At 42.2% G+C, this 18,885-nt stretch overlaps 4 protein-coding genes across 5 annotated transcripts in view; 3 read left to right on the forward strand and 1 right to left on the reverse strand.

The window, feature by feature from the left end:
* The window catches only part of trip6 (thyroid hormone receptor interactor 6), a 10,655-nt gene extending 1,338 nt beyond the window's left edge, over positions 1 to 9,317 (forward strand). For both annotated transcript variants that reach the window (XM_080022833.1, XM_080022832.1), the window contains exons 2-10: positions 2,137 to 2,350; positions 2,464 to 2,567; positions 2,689 to 2,802; positions 3,201 to 3,779; positions 3,939 to 4,032; positions 4,385 to 4,554; positions 5,474 to 5,652; positions 6,179 to 6,299; positions 6,963 to 9,317. In XM_080022833.1, coding sequence (XP_079878959.1) covers positions 2,143 to 2,350; positions 2,464 to 2,567; positions 2,689 to 2,802; positions 3,201 to 3,779; positions 3,939 to 4,032; positions 4,385 to 4,554; positions 5,474 to 5,652; positions 6,179 to 6,299; positions 6,963 to 7,094 — 1,701 coding nt within the window. In that variant the 5' untranslated portion in view covers positions 2,137 to 2,142 and the 3' untranslated portion in view covers positions 7,095 to 9,317. The remainder of the gene's footprint in view (positions 1 to 2,136; positions 2,351 to 2,463; positions 2,568 to 2,688; positions 2,803 to 3,200; positions 3,780 to 3,938; positions 4,033 to 4,384; positions 4,555 to 5,473; positions 5,653 to 6,178; positions 6,300 to 6,962) is intronic.
* A 224-nt stretch (positions 9,318 to 9,541) lies between these two features.
* sst5 (somatostatin 5) lies at positions 9,542 to 10,111 on the reverse strand (the record flags this gene model as incomplete). Its single annotated transcript, XM_080023159.1, has 2 exons — positions 9,542 to 9,832; positions 9,983 to 10,111. The coding sequence occupies 2 exons, from the start codon at positions 10,109 to 10,111 to the stop codon at positions 9,641 to 9,643; spliced, it is 321 nt and encodes a 106-aa protein (XP_079879285.1). The 3' UTR covers positions 9,542 to 9,640.
* Positions 10,112 to 15,078: 4,967 nt separating this feature from the next.
* On the forward strand, positions 15,079 to 16,395 carry LOC307247095 (uncharacterized protein; the record flags this gene model as incomplete). The annotated part of the gene is made up of 4 exons (XM_080023160.1): positions 15,079 to 15,370; positions 15,723 to 15,812; positions 15,982 to 16,106; positions 16,240 to 16,395. The coding sequence occupies exons 1-4, from the start codon at positions 15,319 to 15,321 to the stop codon at positions 16,393 to 16,395; spliced, it is 423 nt and encodes a 140-aa protein (XP_079879286.1). The 5' UTR covers positions 15,079 to 15,318.
* Positions 16,396 to 16,539: 144 nt separating this feature from the next.
* LOC307247527 (uncharacterized protein) lies at positions 16,540 to 18,707 on the forward strand. Its single transcript, XM_080023688.1, has 6 exons — positions 16,540 to 16,846; positions 16,985 to 17,081; positions 17,289 to 17,506; positions 17,913 to 18,066; positions 18,219 to 18,445; positions 18,568 to 18,707. The coding sequence occupies exons 1-6, from the start codon at positions 16,661 to 16,663 to the stop codon at positions 18,694 to 18,696; spliced, it is 1,011 nt and encodes a 336-aa protein (XP_079879814.1). The 5' UTR covers positions 16,540 to 16,660; the 3' UTR covers positions 18,697 to 18,707.
* The last annotated feature ends 178 nt before the right edge of the window (positions 18,708 to 18,885 follow it).

Below are 18,885 nucleotides of genomic sequence, written 5' to 3' on the forward strand. Positions count from 1 at the left end.
ACGATTAGTCGACTAATCGGTTGGTCAACTCGGGCAGCGGCGTCGACTTCTGGGAGGCTATTCGTGGCGAATAAGTGTGGCACGCGCGTCGGGAGCAACTCCGCCCACACCCCGATAAGCGTAGCACGCAGAAGAAGGCGCTCGTGTGAGGGGCTGATGGCGGTGAAGTGTGGCGTTATTTAACCCGGTTTGAGGAAAAAAGTAGAGAGCTCGTTGTGTGGGACGAAGCTGTCGCACCACGGCTCTACTACCGTGAGGGTCAGGGTCAGTTTTTGTTTTGTCAACTTTGGTAAGACTTGTTTTTGTTTGGTGAGTGAAGCACTTGGCCTGTTTGGGGGGGGAAATAAGAGTGATTTTAAATGGCATCTGTTGTAGTCATATTATTTCTGTACTGGGAACAGTTTTGACGCGCGGTTAATGGCCTATGTTGGGGGACGGGGGTTGATGATGTCACGGCTAGTTGGCTATTCGACTGATCGACTCGGATTCTTGTTAGTTTTCGACCCCTTAAGAAAAAATGCCCAAACCTAGTCCAGAGAAGCGGATTGAGCGGGTCGCTTCCTTTTGAGGAGATGTCTTTGGGAAAAAGACATTTTTGCCGTTTAATGCCCAACATTTTCTCTAATTCAAAAGACAACCAGCCTACCTGTGGCAGTCGCCCCTTCTGACTCCATGGCCATCTTATTTGTATGCTCAGGTGTTATTTACTCCTTGAGTAATATGTCATATATTGTTATGAGCCAGGTGTTTGTATATGCGTTACACCCGTTACATAACTTTTCCTCCATCTTTGTTGTTCCTACTTCATTTAGAAATGGTTGATTGTGCGGCGTAAACAGCGCAGGACAATCACTATTGTGCGGGAAAACATGCTCGGCGGAAATCATGGATTTGCACCTGTGTCCTTGTTTCTCTTTTTCATTTCTCTCTCGCTCTCGCGCTCTCTCTCTTCCCTCCACCCGTCTTGTTATGAAACGATGTAACTATGGTGGAAATCCCCATGGCTTTGGGGAAACGTTTGCTTCCTATCGTCTCAACTAGACGGCTATTGTTAGGTCTTATGTGTCTGAGTTGCCGTAGGAAACGAAAGATGAAGCATCCTCGGTTTCCATTGGTAACCAGAAACAGAAATATGGGGCTGGGCCACAAATGGAACGCTGATTATCATTGAATCCATTCAATCGATGGAGGAAAATATTTTTTGAAGGATTTTTTTTTTTTCTAATGATAAACAACAAAATTTGAGCTAAAATAGAAGTGAACCAAAAACAAATTAACCAGAAAGCTGAACCTATGATGCGGGGGGTGTTAGTGTACAATAAACCTAATGACAAAACAGAAAAAAAACCTGAAAAATAAACCTCAAATTTAAACAGAAGACAGAAGGGCAATAAACCTAAAAAATCAGCAGCAAGCATACACACTGTATCAACAAATTCACATGCAGTGACAATCCCAAGCTCAGATGCACCACCTAGAATAGAACCTCGTTTCATGTTTGGTTACTGATTACATATAATAGCGTGCTATAGACTGCTATAAATTATCAAAGAAAATTATTGAAGAAAAAATATTAATACGATTAACATACTGCATAGTGCATTTGGTATATACGGTATATTTTTATATATGTGACTTTTCTATTTCTATTTATTTCTATTTTTGGGCTTTTTGTATATATTTGTCAATTTACATTTACAATTGTCTTTTATTTTTACTTTCTATTTTAATTTTTTATAATTTTTACTCTTTTTTTTTTTTTTTGGACTGTTTAGCTTTATATTTATTACTTTTAATGCTAATTGTCTGGAGAGAAACGCACCCAACTTCACCAGAACAAATTCCCAGTATATGTAAATTAATTTGGCGAATAAAACTGATTCTGATTCCCCAAATAAAGAAATAGCTGTTTTACATTTGTGTCTTTAAAATTGTTAGATAACATAAAACAGATTACTTTTTCCAATCAGATAAAAAACCCCAAAATGTGATGTTGACTGGAGGGCGGTCGTAGTCCCACAGGGTGGAGGTTCTCCACCCCTGATCTAGAGAAATTAATAATCAAATCCACAAGCCTGGTTGAACAACATTTAACACATGATAATATATATTTTAACCTTCCTTTGGTTTCATAAGCTTGACATGTCGGGTCCCACCTGGCTGCCACCGAGGACCGTGGAGAACCCAGAGCGAGCCGCCCCTCAGATGTCCCACTCCAGTGGCGGGGCCATATATCGAGCCCCCAACAAGAAAGGCGCGTCTGATCCCCGTCCCAAATACGGCCTCTATGACCAGAACGGAGGGGGTGGAGGAGGGATGGCCACCAGGTACATGGCCACTGGGCCCACAGGTATGACCATCCAATGAGGCATGTGTTTGAATTCTCTGATGTGGTTGTGGAGCATGTTTTGTGCTTTGTGCTTTTAGAGTTGACAGTTTTTATGTCAATATTTCAAACCACAGGTGGAGTTATCCATCATTCATCCAGCGACCACTACTATCCACCTCCCCACGGCCCCAAAGAGGAACGCAATTGGAGCCCTCACATGGACAGTTATGAGCTCATGGTACGTGGCTGTAAACAGCTCCATCCAGGGTCATTTGTTCAAGGATGTCACTAAGGAATATTTTATATGAGGAAACGTTGCCCCTTGAATGAATGTTGACCCGTTTTTCTTTCGCTATCAGCACCGTGGCCCTGAGAAGCCTAGCGGCCATCACTCCAAAATCGATGCCGATATCGACTCTCTCACCTGTATGCTAGCGGACCTGGATAGCCACCCACATGACTCCGGCGCACAGGTTAACAAGGCAGTATATCCACCGATACATTACTTTTATATTAAAAGCAATCTTTTATGCGAAATGACCATGACAGTGGAGTTCAAAAGTTTAGGCGCCCCGGGTCAAAGTGGGAACTGAACTGTCTTGATTCTGACGTCCTTAGACAACTCTTTCGAGGACCCATTGTTGTTTACTGCAGACAGAACAGCGACCGCGGTCTGATAGTTTAGACATGGATTGACTTTTAGAATACATTTTTCAACCCTTGAATTTCATTAATCTGACACCGAAGGCCTAATGAGTAAATTACCCTTAGTCTGAGCATTGGTATTCATCTTTTTAAGAAATAACGATGAATAATACAGAAAGGTCCCCAAACTTTTGCACTGTGGTTTTACATGACTTTCTCCCTGCAGCTGTACGACAATGTGCCTTACAACAAACACCTCTCAGGGGAACGCTACAAGCCTGTGGCCCAGGGCGGCGCTCCTCCTCAGTGTCGACCGTCCATGGGCTACCCGCCTCACTCCCAGAACCAGTGCCACACGGTACCGTCTTATGCCAGCGAGCCCCCGGTGCTCCAGTACCCCAACTCCCACCAGCAGGACTACTACCCCTCCTCCTCCACCCCCAAGCCCTACCCCCAGCCCGTCCCCGCCTCCTACACCACAGCCTCCACGCCCACAGGCCCCAGGTTTAGCGTGCAGGTGAAGACGGCCCAGCCGGTCACCTACTCCCAGAGCGGGAGACAAGCGGAGCAGGCGTACACGCCGCCCCCTCCCCGGCAGCACGTGTCGCGGCCCCCAGCCCAGACTCAGGCAGGTGCGCAGGGCTGGTACCCTCCACACCCCTCCTCTCAAGCCCAGGAGATGCACCCCGAAGCAGGGTACAAAGGAGCCGTCACAGGGTCTGCAGGAAGAGTCAACCAGGGTCCCGGGCCCAAGAGGGGGATGGAGAACAGCCATGGAGGGTCGGGGAGCTATCAGACGAACAAGGTGCGGGGATTGATTGACTTCTGATTGTGGGTTGTTTTGACTGTGATACAGGAGTTACACCGATTTATCCATCCTGACGGTCTCGAAATCTTTTACTATTTTTCAGTCAATTTCTATATCAGAACAGTGAATATGAGCATTCCTTTGTCCCTTCACTAGGGGGCAGCAACAACAAGACCTGAAGAGGAATTGGACCGACTCACCAAGAAGTTGGTGTATGACATGAACCACCCCCCAGCGGAGGAATATTTTGGTACAGTCTCAGCAAATTAATCATTTATTTGACTACAAATCCTACTTAAAAACGCACGAGTTATTCAATACATTCTGTATCGATTTTATTAAATATTTTTACATTCATAATGAACAGAATGGAATCATGTTTTTCCAGTCCTCTGCTTTCTTGCTGAGAACAGGAAGTCTGTTCCTGGATTTTGTTTTTAACCTTGCATTGTGCCATTGTATGTCTTGGCCAGCTCTCCCTTGAAAAATATATTGTCGATCTCATTGGGACAGTTAATCAAAATAATAATAATTAATAAAAACAATATGACCGTATGTCAACAGCCATTCAAGTGTCTCCTATTTGACTTGTGCCCTCACAGGTCGCTGCTCCCGCTGCAGTGAGAACGTGCTTGGCGATGGCAGCGGCTGCATCGCCATGGAGCAGGTTTTCCACGTGGAGTGCTTCACCTGCATCACCTGCCACGCCCGACTCCGAGGGCAGCCCTTCTACGCCCTGGACAAGAAGAGCTACTGCGAGAGCTGCTACATCGTATGTCGATTAGTTGGCTCTCTTGTATAATTCTCGAGTCTTTCTCCAGTTCATTAAATGTGTTAAATTCAACAAGTTGTCAATTAGGGAGACAGTAGCTGCATTAAATAAGGAATCTGAGAATATCCCAAATTCAAAAAAAGACCCAGAGCCATAGCAAACATGGCAGAAATTAAAGAAAGGTAACTTGCGTTTTACATATTTCTCATTGCAGTCTGTTCTGCTTAGTAAAAATGATAGGGTTAAGGAAATGCTTTAAACAAGTCTTAAACTACTCTTCACTATGAATTACTATACACGGTTCTTGTAGACAGACTAGAGAGTTGTCACTGATATCACCGATTGAGAAGGATCCATTTAAAATGGTTCGTTTTGAATCATGGTAGTACATTACATTACATTTACATTTAGTCATTTATCAGACGCTTTTATCCAAAGCGACTTACAATTGTTCAAAGACCGACGGACGCAGCCATCAGGAGCAATTAGGGGTTAAGTGTCTTGCTCAAGGACACTACAGCATGCTAGCAGGAGGAGCCTGGGATCGAACCAGCAACCTTTGGATCACTAGACCACCAGCTCTACCTCCTGAGCTACCATCCCCAATACTAGTAGCAGAACAGAGGCAGAATAAACAAATTGCAAAGACAGCAGCTGGTACCAGTAATGGATAAGGGAGTCCATAGAAATGCCCAGTGGACAGTAAACTAGATGATTAGGTTAGATGGTATTTAAAAGTCAATATACAGGAACCACGTATCCTAGTAATTGATGGGATTGGCACTCTTATCAAGAAAAACTCCACATTGTCCTGAGTCTTGATTGACAGTAACACAAAAAAAAAAAGCGGTCTTCTGTTTAACAATGTCAGCTAAACGGTACGAGTAAAACCCTTGTTGCTCCCGGGGTTCCTCCTCAGAGCACGCTGGAGCGCTGCTCAAAGTGTTCCAAGCCCATCCTGGACCGGATCCTGCGGGCCATGGGCAAGGCCTACCACCCGCGCTGCTTCACCTGCGTGGTGTGCAACTGCTGCCTGGACGGCGTGCCCTTCACCGTGGATGCCACCTCCCAGATCCACTGCATAGAGGACTTCCACAGGTACATGGATGGATGGATGGATGGATGGATGGATGGATGGATGGATAGATAATTCATTGATCCCCAGAGGGAAATTACAGTGTCACAGCAGCTCGCATCACAATAATAATAATTATAATACAAAAATAAAAAGAATAAAATAAGAAGAACACATAGTAAAAGAAAATGGTAATATGTAACAAATAGAATTCCATTTGAAGGTAAAACATAGGGAATGTACCAGAAATAATGAAAATAAACCTGAGATTAAAAAAATAATTCAAATGACTATGACAATAGGCTACTGACACATTAAGTATAAACCCAGAATTAACAAAAACAATAAAATAAGCCTGGTATTTGGACCTTATAATTTTGTTACTTATCACTCGATCTTCTCTGTAATAGTAGAGACATATATAAATGTTAGTGTGGGCAACGTTAGGTCAATTTGTCGTCGGGGACCCTGACTCATTAAATGATTCCAACATCTAAATAGTTGTGCTGGGGCCCTGACTCGCTGCCCTTGACCTGTTGCCCTTGATAGGAAGTTCGCCCCGCGCTGCTCAGTGTGCGGCCAGGCCATCATGCCGGAGCCCGGCCAGGAGGAGACCGTCAGGATCGTCGCTCTGGACCGAAGCTTCCACGTCAACTGCTACATCTGTGAGGTGAGACATGTCCAACCCGTCTCGTGTCAGAGCTTGTTCAGTCGCAGCCTTCTCAAACTGTGTTCCAGCGCCGTGCTGTCCAAATGTTTAAACTCGAGCGCTCAATATAGTGTCAACAGGGGGAAGAAGGATACATTCCTTATAATTCGTTATGCAAGATGTGTGCTTTAAAACAACGGCTTATCATGATCACGTCAGCTGATTTATCACCTTTATTCAGGAGAGGTGAGGGAGATAAAGCACAATGTGGGAGTTTGTGGAAAAATACACGTTAATAACAATGTTCACTCCCGCGCTAAGTCAGCTGTTTTCCGATGCATTGATTGTTTATTTTCTGTTTATTTTGATGTTAAAGAATACAATGCAATTACAACCAAGCTTAGCCTTCTTACGCAACCTGGTTCTCTTTGTTTACCCAGTATCTGACGGATTAAATACGATTGTTCAGAAACAGCTGAAAAAGGCAGTATTGGATTAGTTCCTATTTATTTTGAGACCAGATACAGGCCTGTTTCTCATGTTAACCCCATACACTTCTTACCTTGTGTAATCTTTATTATTAAAATCCAGCGTCTAGAAATATTCCCCTTCATGAAACTTGCACCCAAAATAGTCTGTGGCAAAACGGTTAAATATTAGCTGCCGTGTGTGTGCGCTCACCAGGAATGCGGCCTCCTGCTGTCCTCGGAGGGCGAGGGTCGGGGCTGCTACCCGCTGGACGGTCACATCTTGTGTAAAAGCTGCTCGGCGCGACGCATCCAGGACCTTTCTGCCAAAATCTCCACGGACTGCTGACGGCCTCCCCCCCCCGCTTCTCCCGTGCCGGAGTGTCGGCATCCGAAAAGCAGGACACCGTTCAGAGTCGACACCGGAAACCTTTTTCGGAGATCGACAATCATGTATTTTTTTTTTTTTTTTTTTTTTTTTTATTATGTTATTCTCCTCTATCTATACCTGCTTACACCTGCGCTCCAGTCCCCCCTACTGGTACCCCTTTGCCGTTTTGTTTCTAACGGAACAGTGACTTGTTACTGTCGCATGCAAAAGCCAAAATCGATCGATCGCGGATCACTTTGTTCCATTTTTTTCGCGCTGAGTAGCACTCAGTGACCCTGACCTGCTGGCAGAGCTGCGGGGTGCCGCTCTGCGTACCTCTATTTACACAAACAGGCCGAGCCACTCTCTTCCTGTGTATTTTATAGGAACTTGAAGTCGACGAGCTTTGTAATGTATATTTTTCGGAGGGTATATGGGAAAGGTGTCATTTTAAACAAAACAAACAAAAAAAACAACTTGGAACTCAGGGGAACTGGATTAGAATAGAAACGTGGAATATAAATAGGGCGTAAAAGGCTTTATTGGTGTCTGAGAATATACACAAGAAAAAAAATGCTTATGCCAGGAGCCACATCAAACCGATCAGATATTTAATAGAAGTGTTTTCCTCCCTTTTCGGCACGTCGAAGCACACTTGAAGGAGGAAAAACCTGACAGGTCTGTACTCAGACTCAAGTATACTGTTCAGTAAAAGTAATTTATGGGGATCAGTTTGTTTTGATATTCAGGATTGACATCGGCCTGTTAATCAAAGCGATGGCGATGGAAGGATGACTGAATTTACCAGGCTAAATAAAATTCCAGGTAAAATTTTGGAATTCAAATATCTGAAGTAAAGCACGCCGCACTTAATATGTGCTCAACTGCCTCGAAACCACGACATGGAAAGCACATTCCAGTGCCAGCTGTGGCTGTATATAACACACCGCTTGATTAGATGAATTTGCCGTGTATGGATTTATGTAGTATTTTTTTTTATTTTACTTTTTTCAGTTTTCCTTTTGCAGTGATAGCCTCGTAGGAGAAGAGCAGGCGGAAAGAATGTCTAACAAACACAATAGTTTCCTCTTTTTGCTTAACCGAATGCTACTACAACGTAGAGCATTTGACAACTACAATCTCAATATTAAAGCTGGTTTTAAAGGAAAATGCTGCCATTTCAATAAATAAATAAAAAAAGATATATCCCCAGCCAAATTAATATGTGAATGTCCATGGGACCTCTGTTTGTAAGGCAGTGCAGGGGTCTCCGTATATTTTTTTAGCTCAGTAGCTTTTTGTCGGTTTATACTTGACTGTCACAGTGAAGGTGGAGGTGCGATGAAGTGAAACGCTGTCTGCTGTCAGGTGGATAAAACAGGCTGCTCATTTGGGAACGGAAGATATCCAATACCAGTTTTATTTTTATTTTTTCTTTGTGGATTTTTGTACGTTCCGTAATCCTCACGCTCACTTTGGCCAAATCAGTACTGTTTTTCAGAGACTTTGGCAATACAGTATTTATGTTAAGCTTCGTCCACCCTCTGTCTCTCCGTCCTCATTCAGCGTGTCGCCGTGGGTTTTCATGGTTTGGGAGGCGGACTCCCTCGGGGGGAGGTGGTCTGGCTAATTTCTTCGGAAAATCCTTTTAAAAGCCGTGTCTGTTGCACTACCTGGTCACACCTAGACTGTTTCGAAACATTACTGTGACATTACGTCCCCCCTTGTTACATTATTCACTCTCAGTGAGTTTGTCGATCGATGATTTTCCTGAAAGCCGAGGCGTGTTGAACTGTCCGGATTTGAAAGACAGAAACCTGGCGACTACAAACCAAACGAACATAACTTTACGCTCTGTGCCGCAGATACTCCTCTTCACGTGTTGCTCGGTTTTTCCAAAACCCCGACGGCTGTGAAGTGTCACCAAGTGAAGGCAAAAATGCCTGGCGGTTCCACGCCCCACGGTACTGCAGCAGACACCTGTCGATGGATGAACTCGATGGGCAATGCAGTGGAGGCCTTTTCTTTTTTGTATTGAATTATTGAATAACCCGGTGGTTGTACAGTTGCTTTAGTTGGCAAAATATGACCCGTGTAGTCAAGTGAAGGAGTGTGTGCGAATCCATACGTGGCTTTCCTCACACAGATTGTAGTACATTGTTACGATATAAAAAAAATAAAATAAAAAAAAAAACACAAACATGTTCAGTCTTGCATTTTTTGAGGAACAAATCACGGCATACTTGGAAAAAACGATATATACCCCCCTTTTTTTTTCTTTTTAATTCACATTTAAGACAACACCTCACGTCTCCTGGCAGGGTCCCGAGAGCCAGCTTCCTCGTAGCATTTACGTCACTCTTGTGTTCACAATCACACCCACACTTCCAACAAAGTCAGTAAACAGACGTCCCTCAAGGCAGAAGTCTCTTAAAATAAAGAGTATAATATATTTATAGGACGAGGGGCTCCTTCAACACTCAAAAGAATAAATACAAATAATTGACTGGATTAAACTCTCTGCGTTAACAAGAGGTGAAGGTCTTCCAGAAGAAGTTGCGGCAGCCCGCCTTGCGGTCTCGGTGCGAGAGGGGCAGGTGCCTCCTCGCAACCTCTTCCCGGAGTCCAGATTCCTCCACCAGCTCGGGTAGTACCTCATTGTCTCCCGCGGCTGCCAGCTCGGACAAATATTTCAGCAGAAGTAAACGGGAGAGGTCCTACAGAAAATCCAGCCCCAAAAAAAAGAAAGAATCATTGCCCGCTTAACAGCTTTCCTGGACAAATGGCCATTTAATAGCCTATCGCCATTGAAAAGCACCATCAACGCTGGTTGAATTATTGAAGGGAAGTAGGGATTGGCCACTCACCTCATCCTTGTCCAAGTCTGCTCTGAGAAGTTCTTTCAGTGGTTCTCTGTACGGGGCGGCGTTGACTCTGGCCAGAAGAACAGAAGAGAGTAGAGCCACCAGAAACATGCCTAGTCTGGAGCGGAACATCGTCACCCTGAGATGGTGCGCGGCCGAGGGAGACAATTTTTCCACGATATCCTCCGACGCCGCTTCAAAACGCCAATGACGACCATTGCGGTGGAGCGTGATAAATAGGCTCCGTCCTCGTGAAATACTTCACGTCCTCGGGCCAAACAAAGGATGTGATTGGTGGAGAGAATACTTTTTTTTTTTTTTTTTAACGAGGTGTGTGTGAATCTGGTGACGATGGAGACGGCGGGTGAGGTCATCGCTGGTTGTAACATCGAACAAAACAGCACCCTCCCTCCCATCGTGTGTGTGCATGTGGGGGGGGTGGGAGGTGTGTGTGTGTGTGTGCGTGCGTGTGTGTGTGTGTGTGTGTGTGTGTGTGTGTGTGTGTGTGTGACCTAATCTTCCCTGCTGTGGTTGAAAAAAAACCTCAAAGAGTCTCAGCAACAAGGGCGTGTCCAGACGTGCACTTCGACATGATGCATGTCTGGGTGCCTGTATGCACGTCTGCGAGTTTCAGGAATCTGAAAAAGTCAAACTTGAACTCGACTTTGACTATTCCAGGTCCGTTTCTGAGAAAAAAAGGCCATGAGATTTCGAGTCCCGATATGATCCATCGCGTGTCCGCAATGATTAGTGGCAGCAGCCCCACAGGCCGCCCGGGCACCGCATGAGGTCTGCACGCCGGGCGGCCTTGTTAATGACACGAAGTGACTCAAATGTTAATTAGACGGAGGAAGGAGTCGGCATCCAGCCTTTGGAGTCGATGCAAAACAAACTGCAAAAAGGTCAAAGGGAGTGAAGGGCAGTTTGGAACGACTTCGACTCTGGCTTTTGTTTATGATCCGTAAGTGGGAAGATATTGACGTTGTTTTTACTTTACACTTAATGTCAGAATGAAATGTTACGAGTAATTGCCATGAGGAATTGCCAGGGCAAACCGAGAAAAATTCGATTTGATTGATTATTTGTTGTGTTCTACATTTCCAGCATCAAAAACATCATAATCAGTAAGTGGAAATACTTTAAGAGTAGTTATGTGCACGGTCGCAGGGATACTTTATGTTTGATTACCCATCGCACTTCCGCTGAAGACTTCTCTTCCCGATCGGCTACAGTGGTAAGAGCCCCCGAGAAGCCGGAGACGTCACTTCACATGCAGCATCGCTGTCACTCTTAGCCCTGAGCGGGAGCGTGCCCTTTTCCGCTTGACGCGGCTCCTCGCCCCGCCGCCGTGGGGATCGCTGAGAGCTCTGATTAGTCATTTCTTAATCCCGCCAGGGCCGCCACCTCTGACTGTTAGTAACATTTTAAATGACGTGGAGGATGTCACGGCTGCCGGCGTCCAACTGGGCAATGAGGAGGGAGGCATTATTAATTATCAAGCAGAGAAGTCGGCATCTCTAATTTAGACATGATTCATCTGGATTCATGTCTCCCGTACAGCAATGTGATTTGTGCTGCAACAAAAGGGTAATTTACTACAAACTCAAAATCCCGGGTCCAGACATTCAAAAGGTCCTTTAAGAAAAGTTACATTACTACAATGATTTGTTCATTTTTAAGTTGTTATTTAAAAGAAAATGAAGAGCAGAGAATGCAATTAATGTATTCACTATAAGTTATGAGTTAAGTCAGAGTGAAATGTTATTTATTTACTTTATAGACAGTATATATGATATGAACATAGCTATCAGATTTATATACATATACTGTATATATGAGCTACACCCACATAATGTACAATATATGGACTACAGTAACAGATCGGAACTACAACATATGTAACCGACGGTAACATAAATAAACAACAGCATAATCTACATTGGCAAACAACGATCAGCCACAACATCAAAACCACTGACAGGTGAAGTGAATAACATTGCTCATGCCGTTCCATTGGAAGCGGGAAATGGTCAAGCGTAAGGATCTGAGCGACTTTGACAAGGGCCAAATTGTGATGGTTGGACGACTGGGTCAGATCTACCAAATGACAGGTCTTGTGGGGTGTTCCTGGTATGCAGTGGTTAGTACCTAACAAAAGTGTTCTGAGGAAGGACAACCGGTGAACCGGCGACAGGGTCATGGGCAAAAAAGTAAATGCTGCTCGTATAACACGTATGAACTACATTAACATATATAAACTACAGTAACAGATATCAACAATAACAGACATAAACTACAGTAACAGATATAAACTACAATAACAGACAAACTACAGTAACAGATATAAACAATAACAGACATAAACTACAGTTGCAGATACAATCTATGGAAACGACATCAACTACAATAACAGATATAAACTATAGTAAAAAATATAAACTACAGTAACACAAATAAACTACAATAACAGATGTACAATAACAGATGTAAACAATAACATACATAAACTACAGTAACAGATACAACCTATGGAAAGAGACAAACTACAATAACAGATATAAATTATAGTAACATATATAAACAACATTAACATATATAAACTACATTAACACATATAAACTACATTAACATATATAAACTACAGTAACATATATAAACTACATTAACATATATAAACTACAGTAACATATATAAACTACATGAACATATATAAACTACATGAACATATATAAACTACAGTAACATATATAAACTACATTAACATATATAAACTACAGTAACATATATAAACGACATTAACATATATAAACTACATTAACATATATAAACTACAGTAACATATATAAACTACAGTAACATATATAAACGACATTAACATATATAAACTACAGTAACATATATAAACTACAGTAACATATATAAACTACATTAACATATATAAACTACAGTAACATATATAAACTACAGTAACATATATAAACTACATTAACATATATAAACTACAGTAACATATATAAACGACATTAACATATATAAACTACAGTAACATATATAAACTACAGTAACATATATAAACTACATTAACATATATAAACTACAGTAACATATATAAACTACAGTGACATATATAAACTACAGTAACATATATAAACTACAGTGACATATATAAACTACAGTAACATATAAACTACATTAACATACATAAACTACATTAACATATATAAACTACAGTAACATATATAAACGACATTAACATATATAAACTACAGTAACATATATAAACTACATTAACATATATAAACTACAGTAACATATATAAACTACAGTAACATATATAAACTACAGTGACATATATAAACTACAGTAACATATATAAACTACATTAACATACATAAACTACATTAACATATATAAACTACAGTAACATATATAAACTACATTAACATATATAAACTACAGTAACATATAAACTACAGTAACATATATAAACTACATTAACATACATAAACTACATTAACATATATAAACTACAGTAACATATATAAACTACAGTAACATATATAAACTACATTAACATACATAAACTACATTAACATATATAAACTACAGTAACATATATAAACGACATTAACATATATAAACTACAGTAACATATATAAACTACAGTAACATATATAAACGACATTAACATATATAAACTACAGTAACATATATAAACTACATTAACATATATAAACTACAGTAACATATATAAACTACAGTAACATATATAAACGACATTAACATATATAAACTACATTGACATATATAAACTACATTAACATACATAAACTACATTAACATATATAAACTACAGTAACATATATAAACTACAGTAACATATATAAACTACATTAACATATATAAACTACAGTAACATATAAACTACAGTAACATATATAAACTACAGTAACATATAAACTACAGTAACATATATAAACGACATTAACATATATAAACTACAGTAACATATATAAACTACAGTAACATATATAAACTACATTAACATATATAAACTACAGTAACATATATAAACTACAGTGACATATATAAACTACAGTAACATATATAAACTACAGTGACATATATAAACTACAGTAACATATAAACTACATTAACATACATAAACTACATTAACATATATAAACTACAGTAACATATATAAACGACATTAACATATATAAACTACAGTAACATATATAAACTACATTAACATATATAAACTACAGTAACATATATAAACTACAGTAACATATATAAACTACAGTGACATATATAAACTACAGTAACATATATAAACTACATTAACATACATAAACTACATTAACATATATAAACTACAGTAACATATATAAACTACATTAACATATATAAACTACAGTAACATATAAACTACAGTAACATATATAAACTACATTAACATACATAAACTACATTAACATATATAAACTACAGTAACATATATAAACTACAGTAACATATATAAACTACATTAACATACATAAACTACATTAACATATATAAACTACAGTAACATATATAAACGACATTAACATATATAAACTACAGTAACACATATAAACGACATTAACATATATAAACGACATTAACATATATAAACTACAGTAACATATATAAACTACATTAACATATATAAACTACAGTAACATATATAAACTACAGTAACATATATAAACGACATTAACATATATAAACTACATTGACATATATAAACTACATTAACATACATAAACTACATTAACATATATAAACTACAGTAACATATATAAACTACATTAACATATATAAACTACAGTAACATATAAACTACAGTAACATATATAAACTACAGTAACATATAAACTACAGTAACACATATAAACTACGGTTAAAGCTATAAAAGGTCATGTGACGTGTACTGGACAGGTGATTACCGAGCTGTTAATCAGCTTTCCACCAATCAGGTGCGCCGTTTTGGGTCGCTCAAAATGGCGGCAGCCTGACAAGGTAAACCCTGAGTCGCGTCGGGTGGCGCAGCCTCAGACAGTCGCAGACGGGTTGACAGCGCAGCCCAAGACCCATTCACACGTCCCGATTCTTGGGTCTTTTATTTCGCTGAGCCTTGAGCCCGGAACATGAGCGCCCGCGTTAAAATGAAACGCCGCCATTTGAAAACAATACCCGGGTAAGCGCTGAAGTCGAACGCGGGTCCCGCTGACGGGAAGGAGCCATGGATGTGATGGGGATGTTGTTGTTGTTGTTGTTGTTGTTGTTGTTGTTGTTTTCCCCTCCTCAGTGTGATGTTCCTCATCGGTGTAACAGTCTGTATTGCCAGACCAGAGCCCTCCGCAGGTACAGTACACTCTGTTTATGTCCCATTTCTGTGGAACTACCTCCAAAAAAAAAAAAAGAGAATTACAAGGAGCATCACTCCCTCTGGTGGCCAGTGTGTCCTTTCAGAAACAGTAAAAAGGCAGAATATACATAATACAAAAATAAGAATAGCTCTGAAGTGGTACTGCTTGGAAAAAAAGATAAAAAAATAAACCCCGTGTTTAGTACGTATCCCATATTTACTTACCACTCTGACGGTACCTTTCCTAGTCAGAATGCGCGGTGGTCGGCGAGTTGTCCGTATGAGCTCACAAAACACACGTTCGTTGATAATCTGGTGACTGATTCTGTTCCCCGCCTGCGCGTTCAGGAACATTCCGGAGCCACTGCCACGAACGGCACTTTGTGCTTTCCGTCCGGTCCAGCTTCCTCGGCGACATCATCGGTTTTGCCTTCGAAGGTAGAGGTCTGCGGCAGCAGGCGTCGCCACAACTTCATCAAAACAAACTCAATGTCGTGGTTCATTTTTGTTTCTTGCATCAGGACTCTCTATCTATCTATCTATCTATCTATCTATCTAAAATTTGTTTTGGACATAACCTTTACCTCTGACCACTGAATTTCACCAGACCACAACGGATTCCACTTCCCGTCTGGCCGAGCAGTCACAGAATGCGGTTACACCATGTTACTCAATCACCATGGCGACCTGGTGTTCCGAGCGTCCTTTCTGGCCTGCCACGTCCAAAGCCAGGTTGGACACTTTGGCTTTCCTTTTTTTTTTTTTTTTTTTTATTATTAAAAAGATCATTAAATATCTGATTCTGTTTTGAGCGTTACGTGGGTTTTTTTTGTTTGTTTGTTTTTTTTCTCCACTCTCATTGCAGAACGATGCAGATTACGACCTGCGTCTGTGGTTTGAGAACCGATGGCCAAATGGGTCTGCGCAAGCCTACCCCTTCCACCTCCACTGCGCCCTCCTGTGGCCCTGGGCTCCCAGGGAGATGGTGTGTGAGGAAAACTACATGGAGGTGAACGACTAACGGTATTGGGGGGGGATTCAGTTGCGGTGAGGGGAGTTGGGAGGTCATTTAAAGATGAAACGATCAAAGTGTTAATTTGTGCTTTTTCTCAGGTTTCTGTCCTGCGCCCCATTCTGCCCGCTTCCTATAAAGCTCCTACGGTTGGTGGTGTGCCGTGATGGGTTTTCCCCTGCCTTGGCTGCCGAACTCATCACGAAACAAACTTTGATTGCTGCGCTTCAATTGTGATTAAATTCCACGAACCGTCAGAAACGTCCTCTGCTCTATGCCTCAGGAGGGGGGTGATGTGCAAGGGTTGGGCCTCCTGGTCCAAAGAGCGGGTCCGCAGCCCGAGGAGGCCGGACCCCTGTCCGAGGCGGAAGCTGCCTCCCTGGGATACCACGTCTCCCGCACTGGCTCCCGCCTCACCCTCCGCGCCGGCTACTCCTCTCCTCTCTCATACACCGTCAAGGTACCTCAAGTGCCCCTGGTTTATTGGTTTACACCAACCATGTGCTCTTTTGTCACACACGTGGTGTGCGGTGTCAGTGTTTTTTTAAAGGATTTGATGAAGGAGATGCATGTTTGATTATTTGTCCTGACGTCCTAGGAGAAGGGAGTGCATTTAGAGGTGGTCAGTGCCACCATCCTGTACCCGCTTCACGGCATTCTTCTGGCTATTGATACCACTGTGGCCTGCAATCGGAGTGAGTGTGTGTGGTTACCTGCATTGCAATCAGACTACAGCAATACATGCCTTCGGGAAATAGACTTGAATCCTGAATTTATCCCCCGAGGATGGGGGAGAAAAAGTGTCTTGCTTTACCAACCTAAGATAACACTTGTTTGATTCTTTATTTTCCCTTTTTTTTTTTTTTCTCCTCTATGCTTCCTTGCCCCCCCACCCAAACCAGATGCGTCCAAAATGGACGGATCCGATCTGCTGTGGTCTGCGCTCCATGTTGCGCCCCCGCTGGTCCGTGGAATGTTCGTGGACGGAGGCATGCGTTTTGGGGTGGAGTCTGTGCCTCTGAGAGAGCAAGACATCGCAGAGAGGGGATACCAGCTCAGGCTGAACGACGGCCTGCTGGAGCTCAGGGTCCCGTTTGGAGCCCAAGGTGGACGCGTCAAGGTATTTATACAAAAAGGAAGAACCGGATCAACATGTAGGCTGGATCTGCCCTGAGGAGAGCAATGCTGCAGTTGTTGGGTGGTGCTGGTTGGTGCAAGAATATTAATCAAAGTCGAATTATCAAATTCTTCTAAGATGTTTCAGTCATTTCCTCTAACCTAGATTGGTTTCTTTACATTTTCTGTAGTAGTGCTAAGCATTTTTTTTTTTTTTTGTCCAGGACCTACTAATTGCAGGGCTAACAAGGAGAAAGTGGAGGTTTTGATAAGAATGTTTTGATATCCCTGGGTTATTTGCTCAGGGTATGAATTACCTTGTGTGCAAATTCATATTCATGACTATGAATGGCCTAATCCTCTTCCATACATACGCATGTGTATGACATGACTACCGCCATTACTCCCAGAGTGGTGTGGAGGGGGGCAAGTACGGCCGGTTCATGTCAGTCGACCTGTTCTTCATGCGTCAGTGGGTGGACCAGGTGTGGCCACTCACACAACTCCGAACCTTCAGTCTCCTTCGGACCCCCCTCGTTCCACAGACCCCGGTCATCACCAACAGTACGTCTCTGCTCCTTGTCTTTCTGCTGTTCTGAATTGAGGGAACCAGGTGTAAGAGGATGATGATCATGCCTCCTTTTGCTGAACACGCTGAACGTGACCTATCGCGACTCCATCCCCAACGATGTCCTCTCCTCTGCCTGTGCCTACAGACACGGTGCCATCTGAAGGACGCTTCTCAGTCGCCTTGGGCTCTTTCCATCCGGACGTGTCCCTTTGGAAAGTCATGGCGGGGGTTGGCGGAGATCTCCTTCGCTGGAACCAAAGTACAAATGGGTCTGGCGAGGACCAGGGGGCGGTGACCAGGCTCCCGCACCCCAACGGGAGCCACTCCTATCGGCTTGACGTCCCATTCTCGCACGCCAACGTGATCCAAGAGGTGAGGTACTCGGGTCACTCTGGCGGATTGACGTCCATGACATATTGCCCAATTTTCCACAGTGAGAGGGGACAATAACCTCTGTATGAACAAACAGATAAACAAGTCTGTCTGTCTGTCAGTATATTGGCGGTGGCTACAAGAAGTACAGCCTCCCACTGACTTTCACTTTTGAAATCTCACCGCGTGGTGAAGTTTTCTACCACCGCACCACCGTGGAGAGCACTGTCCAAGAATTCACAGGTCAGTGATCAAGTTGATTTGGTTTTTGGAGTTTCACCAACCGTGAACAAATAAAAAGGCTGCAGTCTCTCTAGGGAAGCTGCAGTGTTGACGATGATGAGGATATGATGAAATCAATAAAATGGATAGCAGACAAATTCAAAATCTCATCATCTCATCCAATGGAGGTTCAAATCAATCGTCACACTCGTGCCCAA

Source organism: Zeus faber (genome assembly GCF_960531495.2).
Source record: "Zeus faber genome assembly, chromosome: 22".
NCBI lineage: Eukaryota > Metazoa > Chordata > Actinopteri > Zeiformes > Zeidae > Zeus > Zeus faber.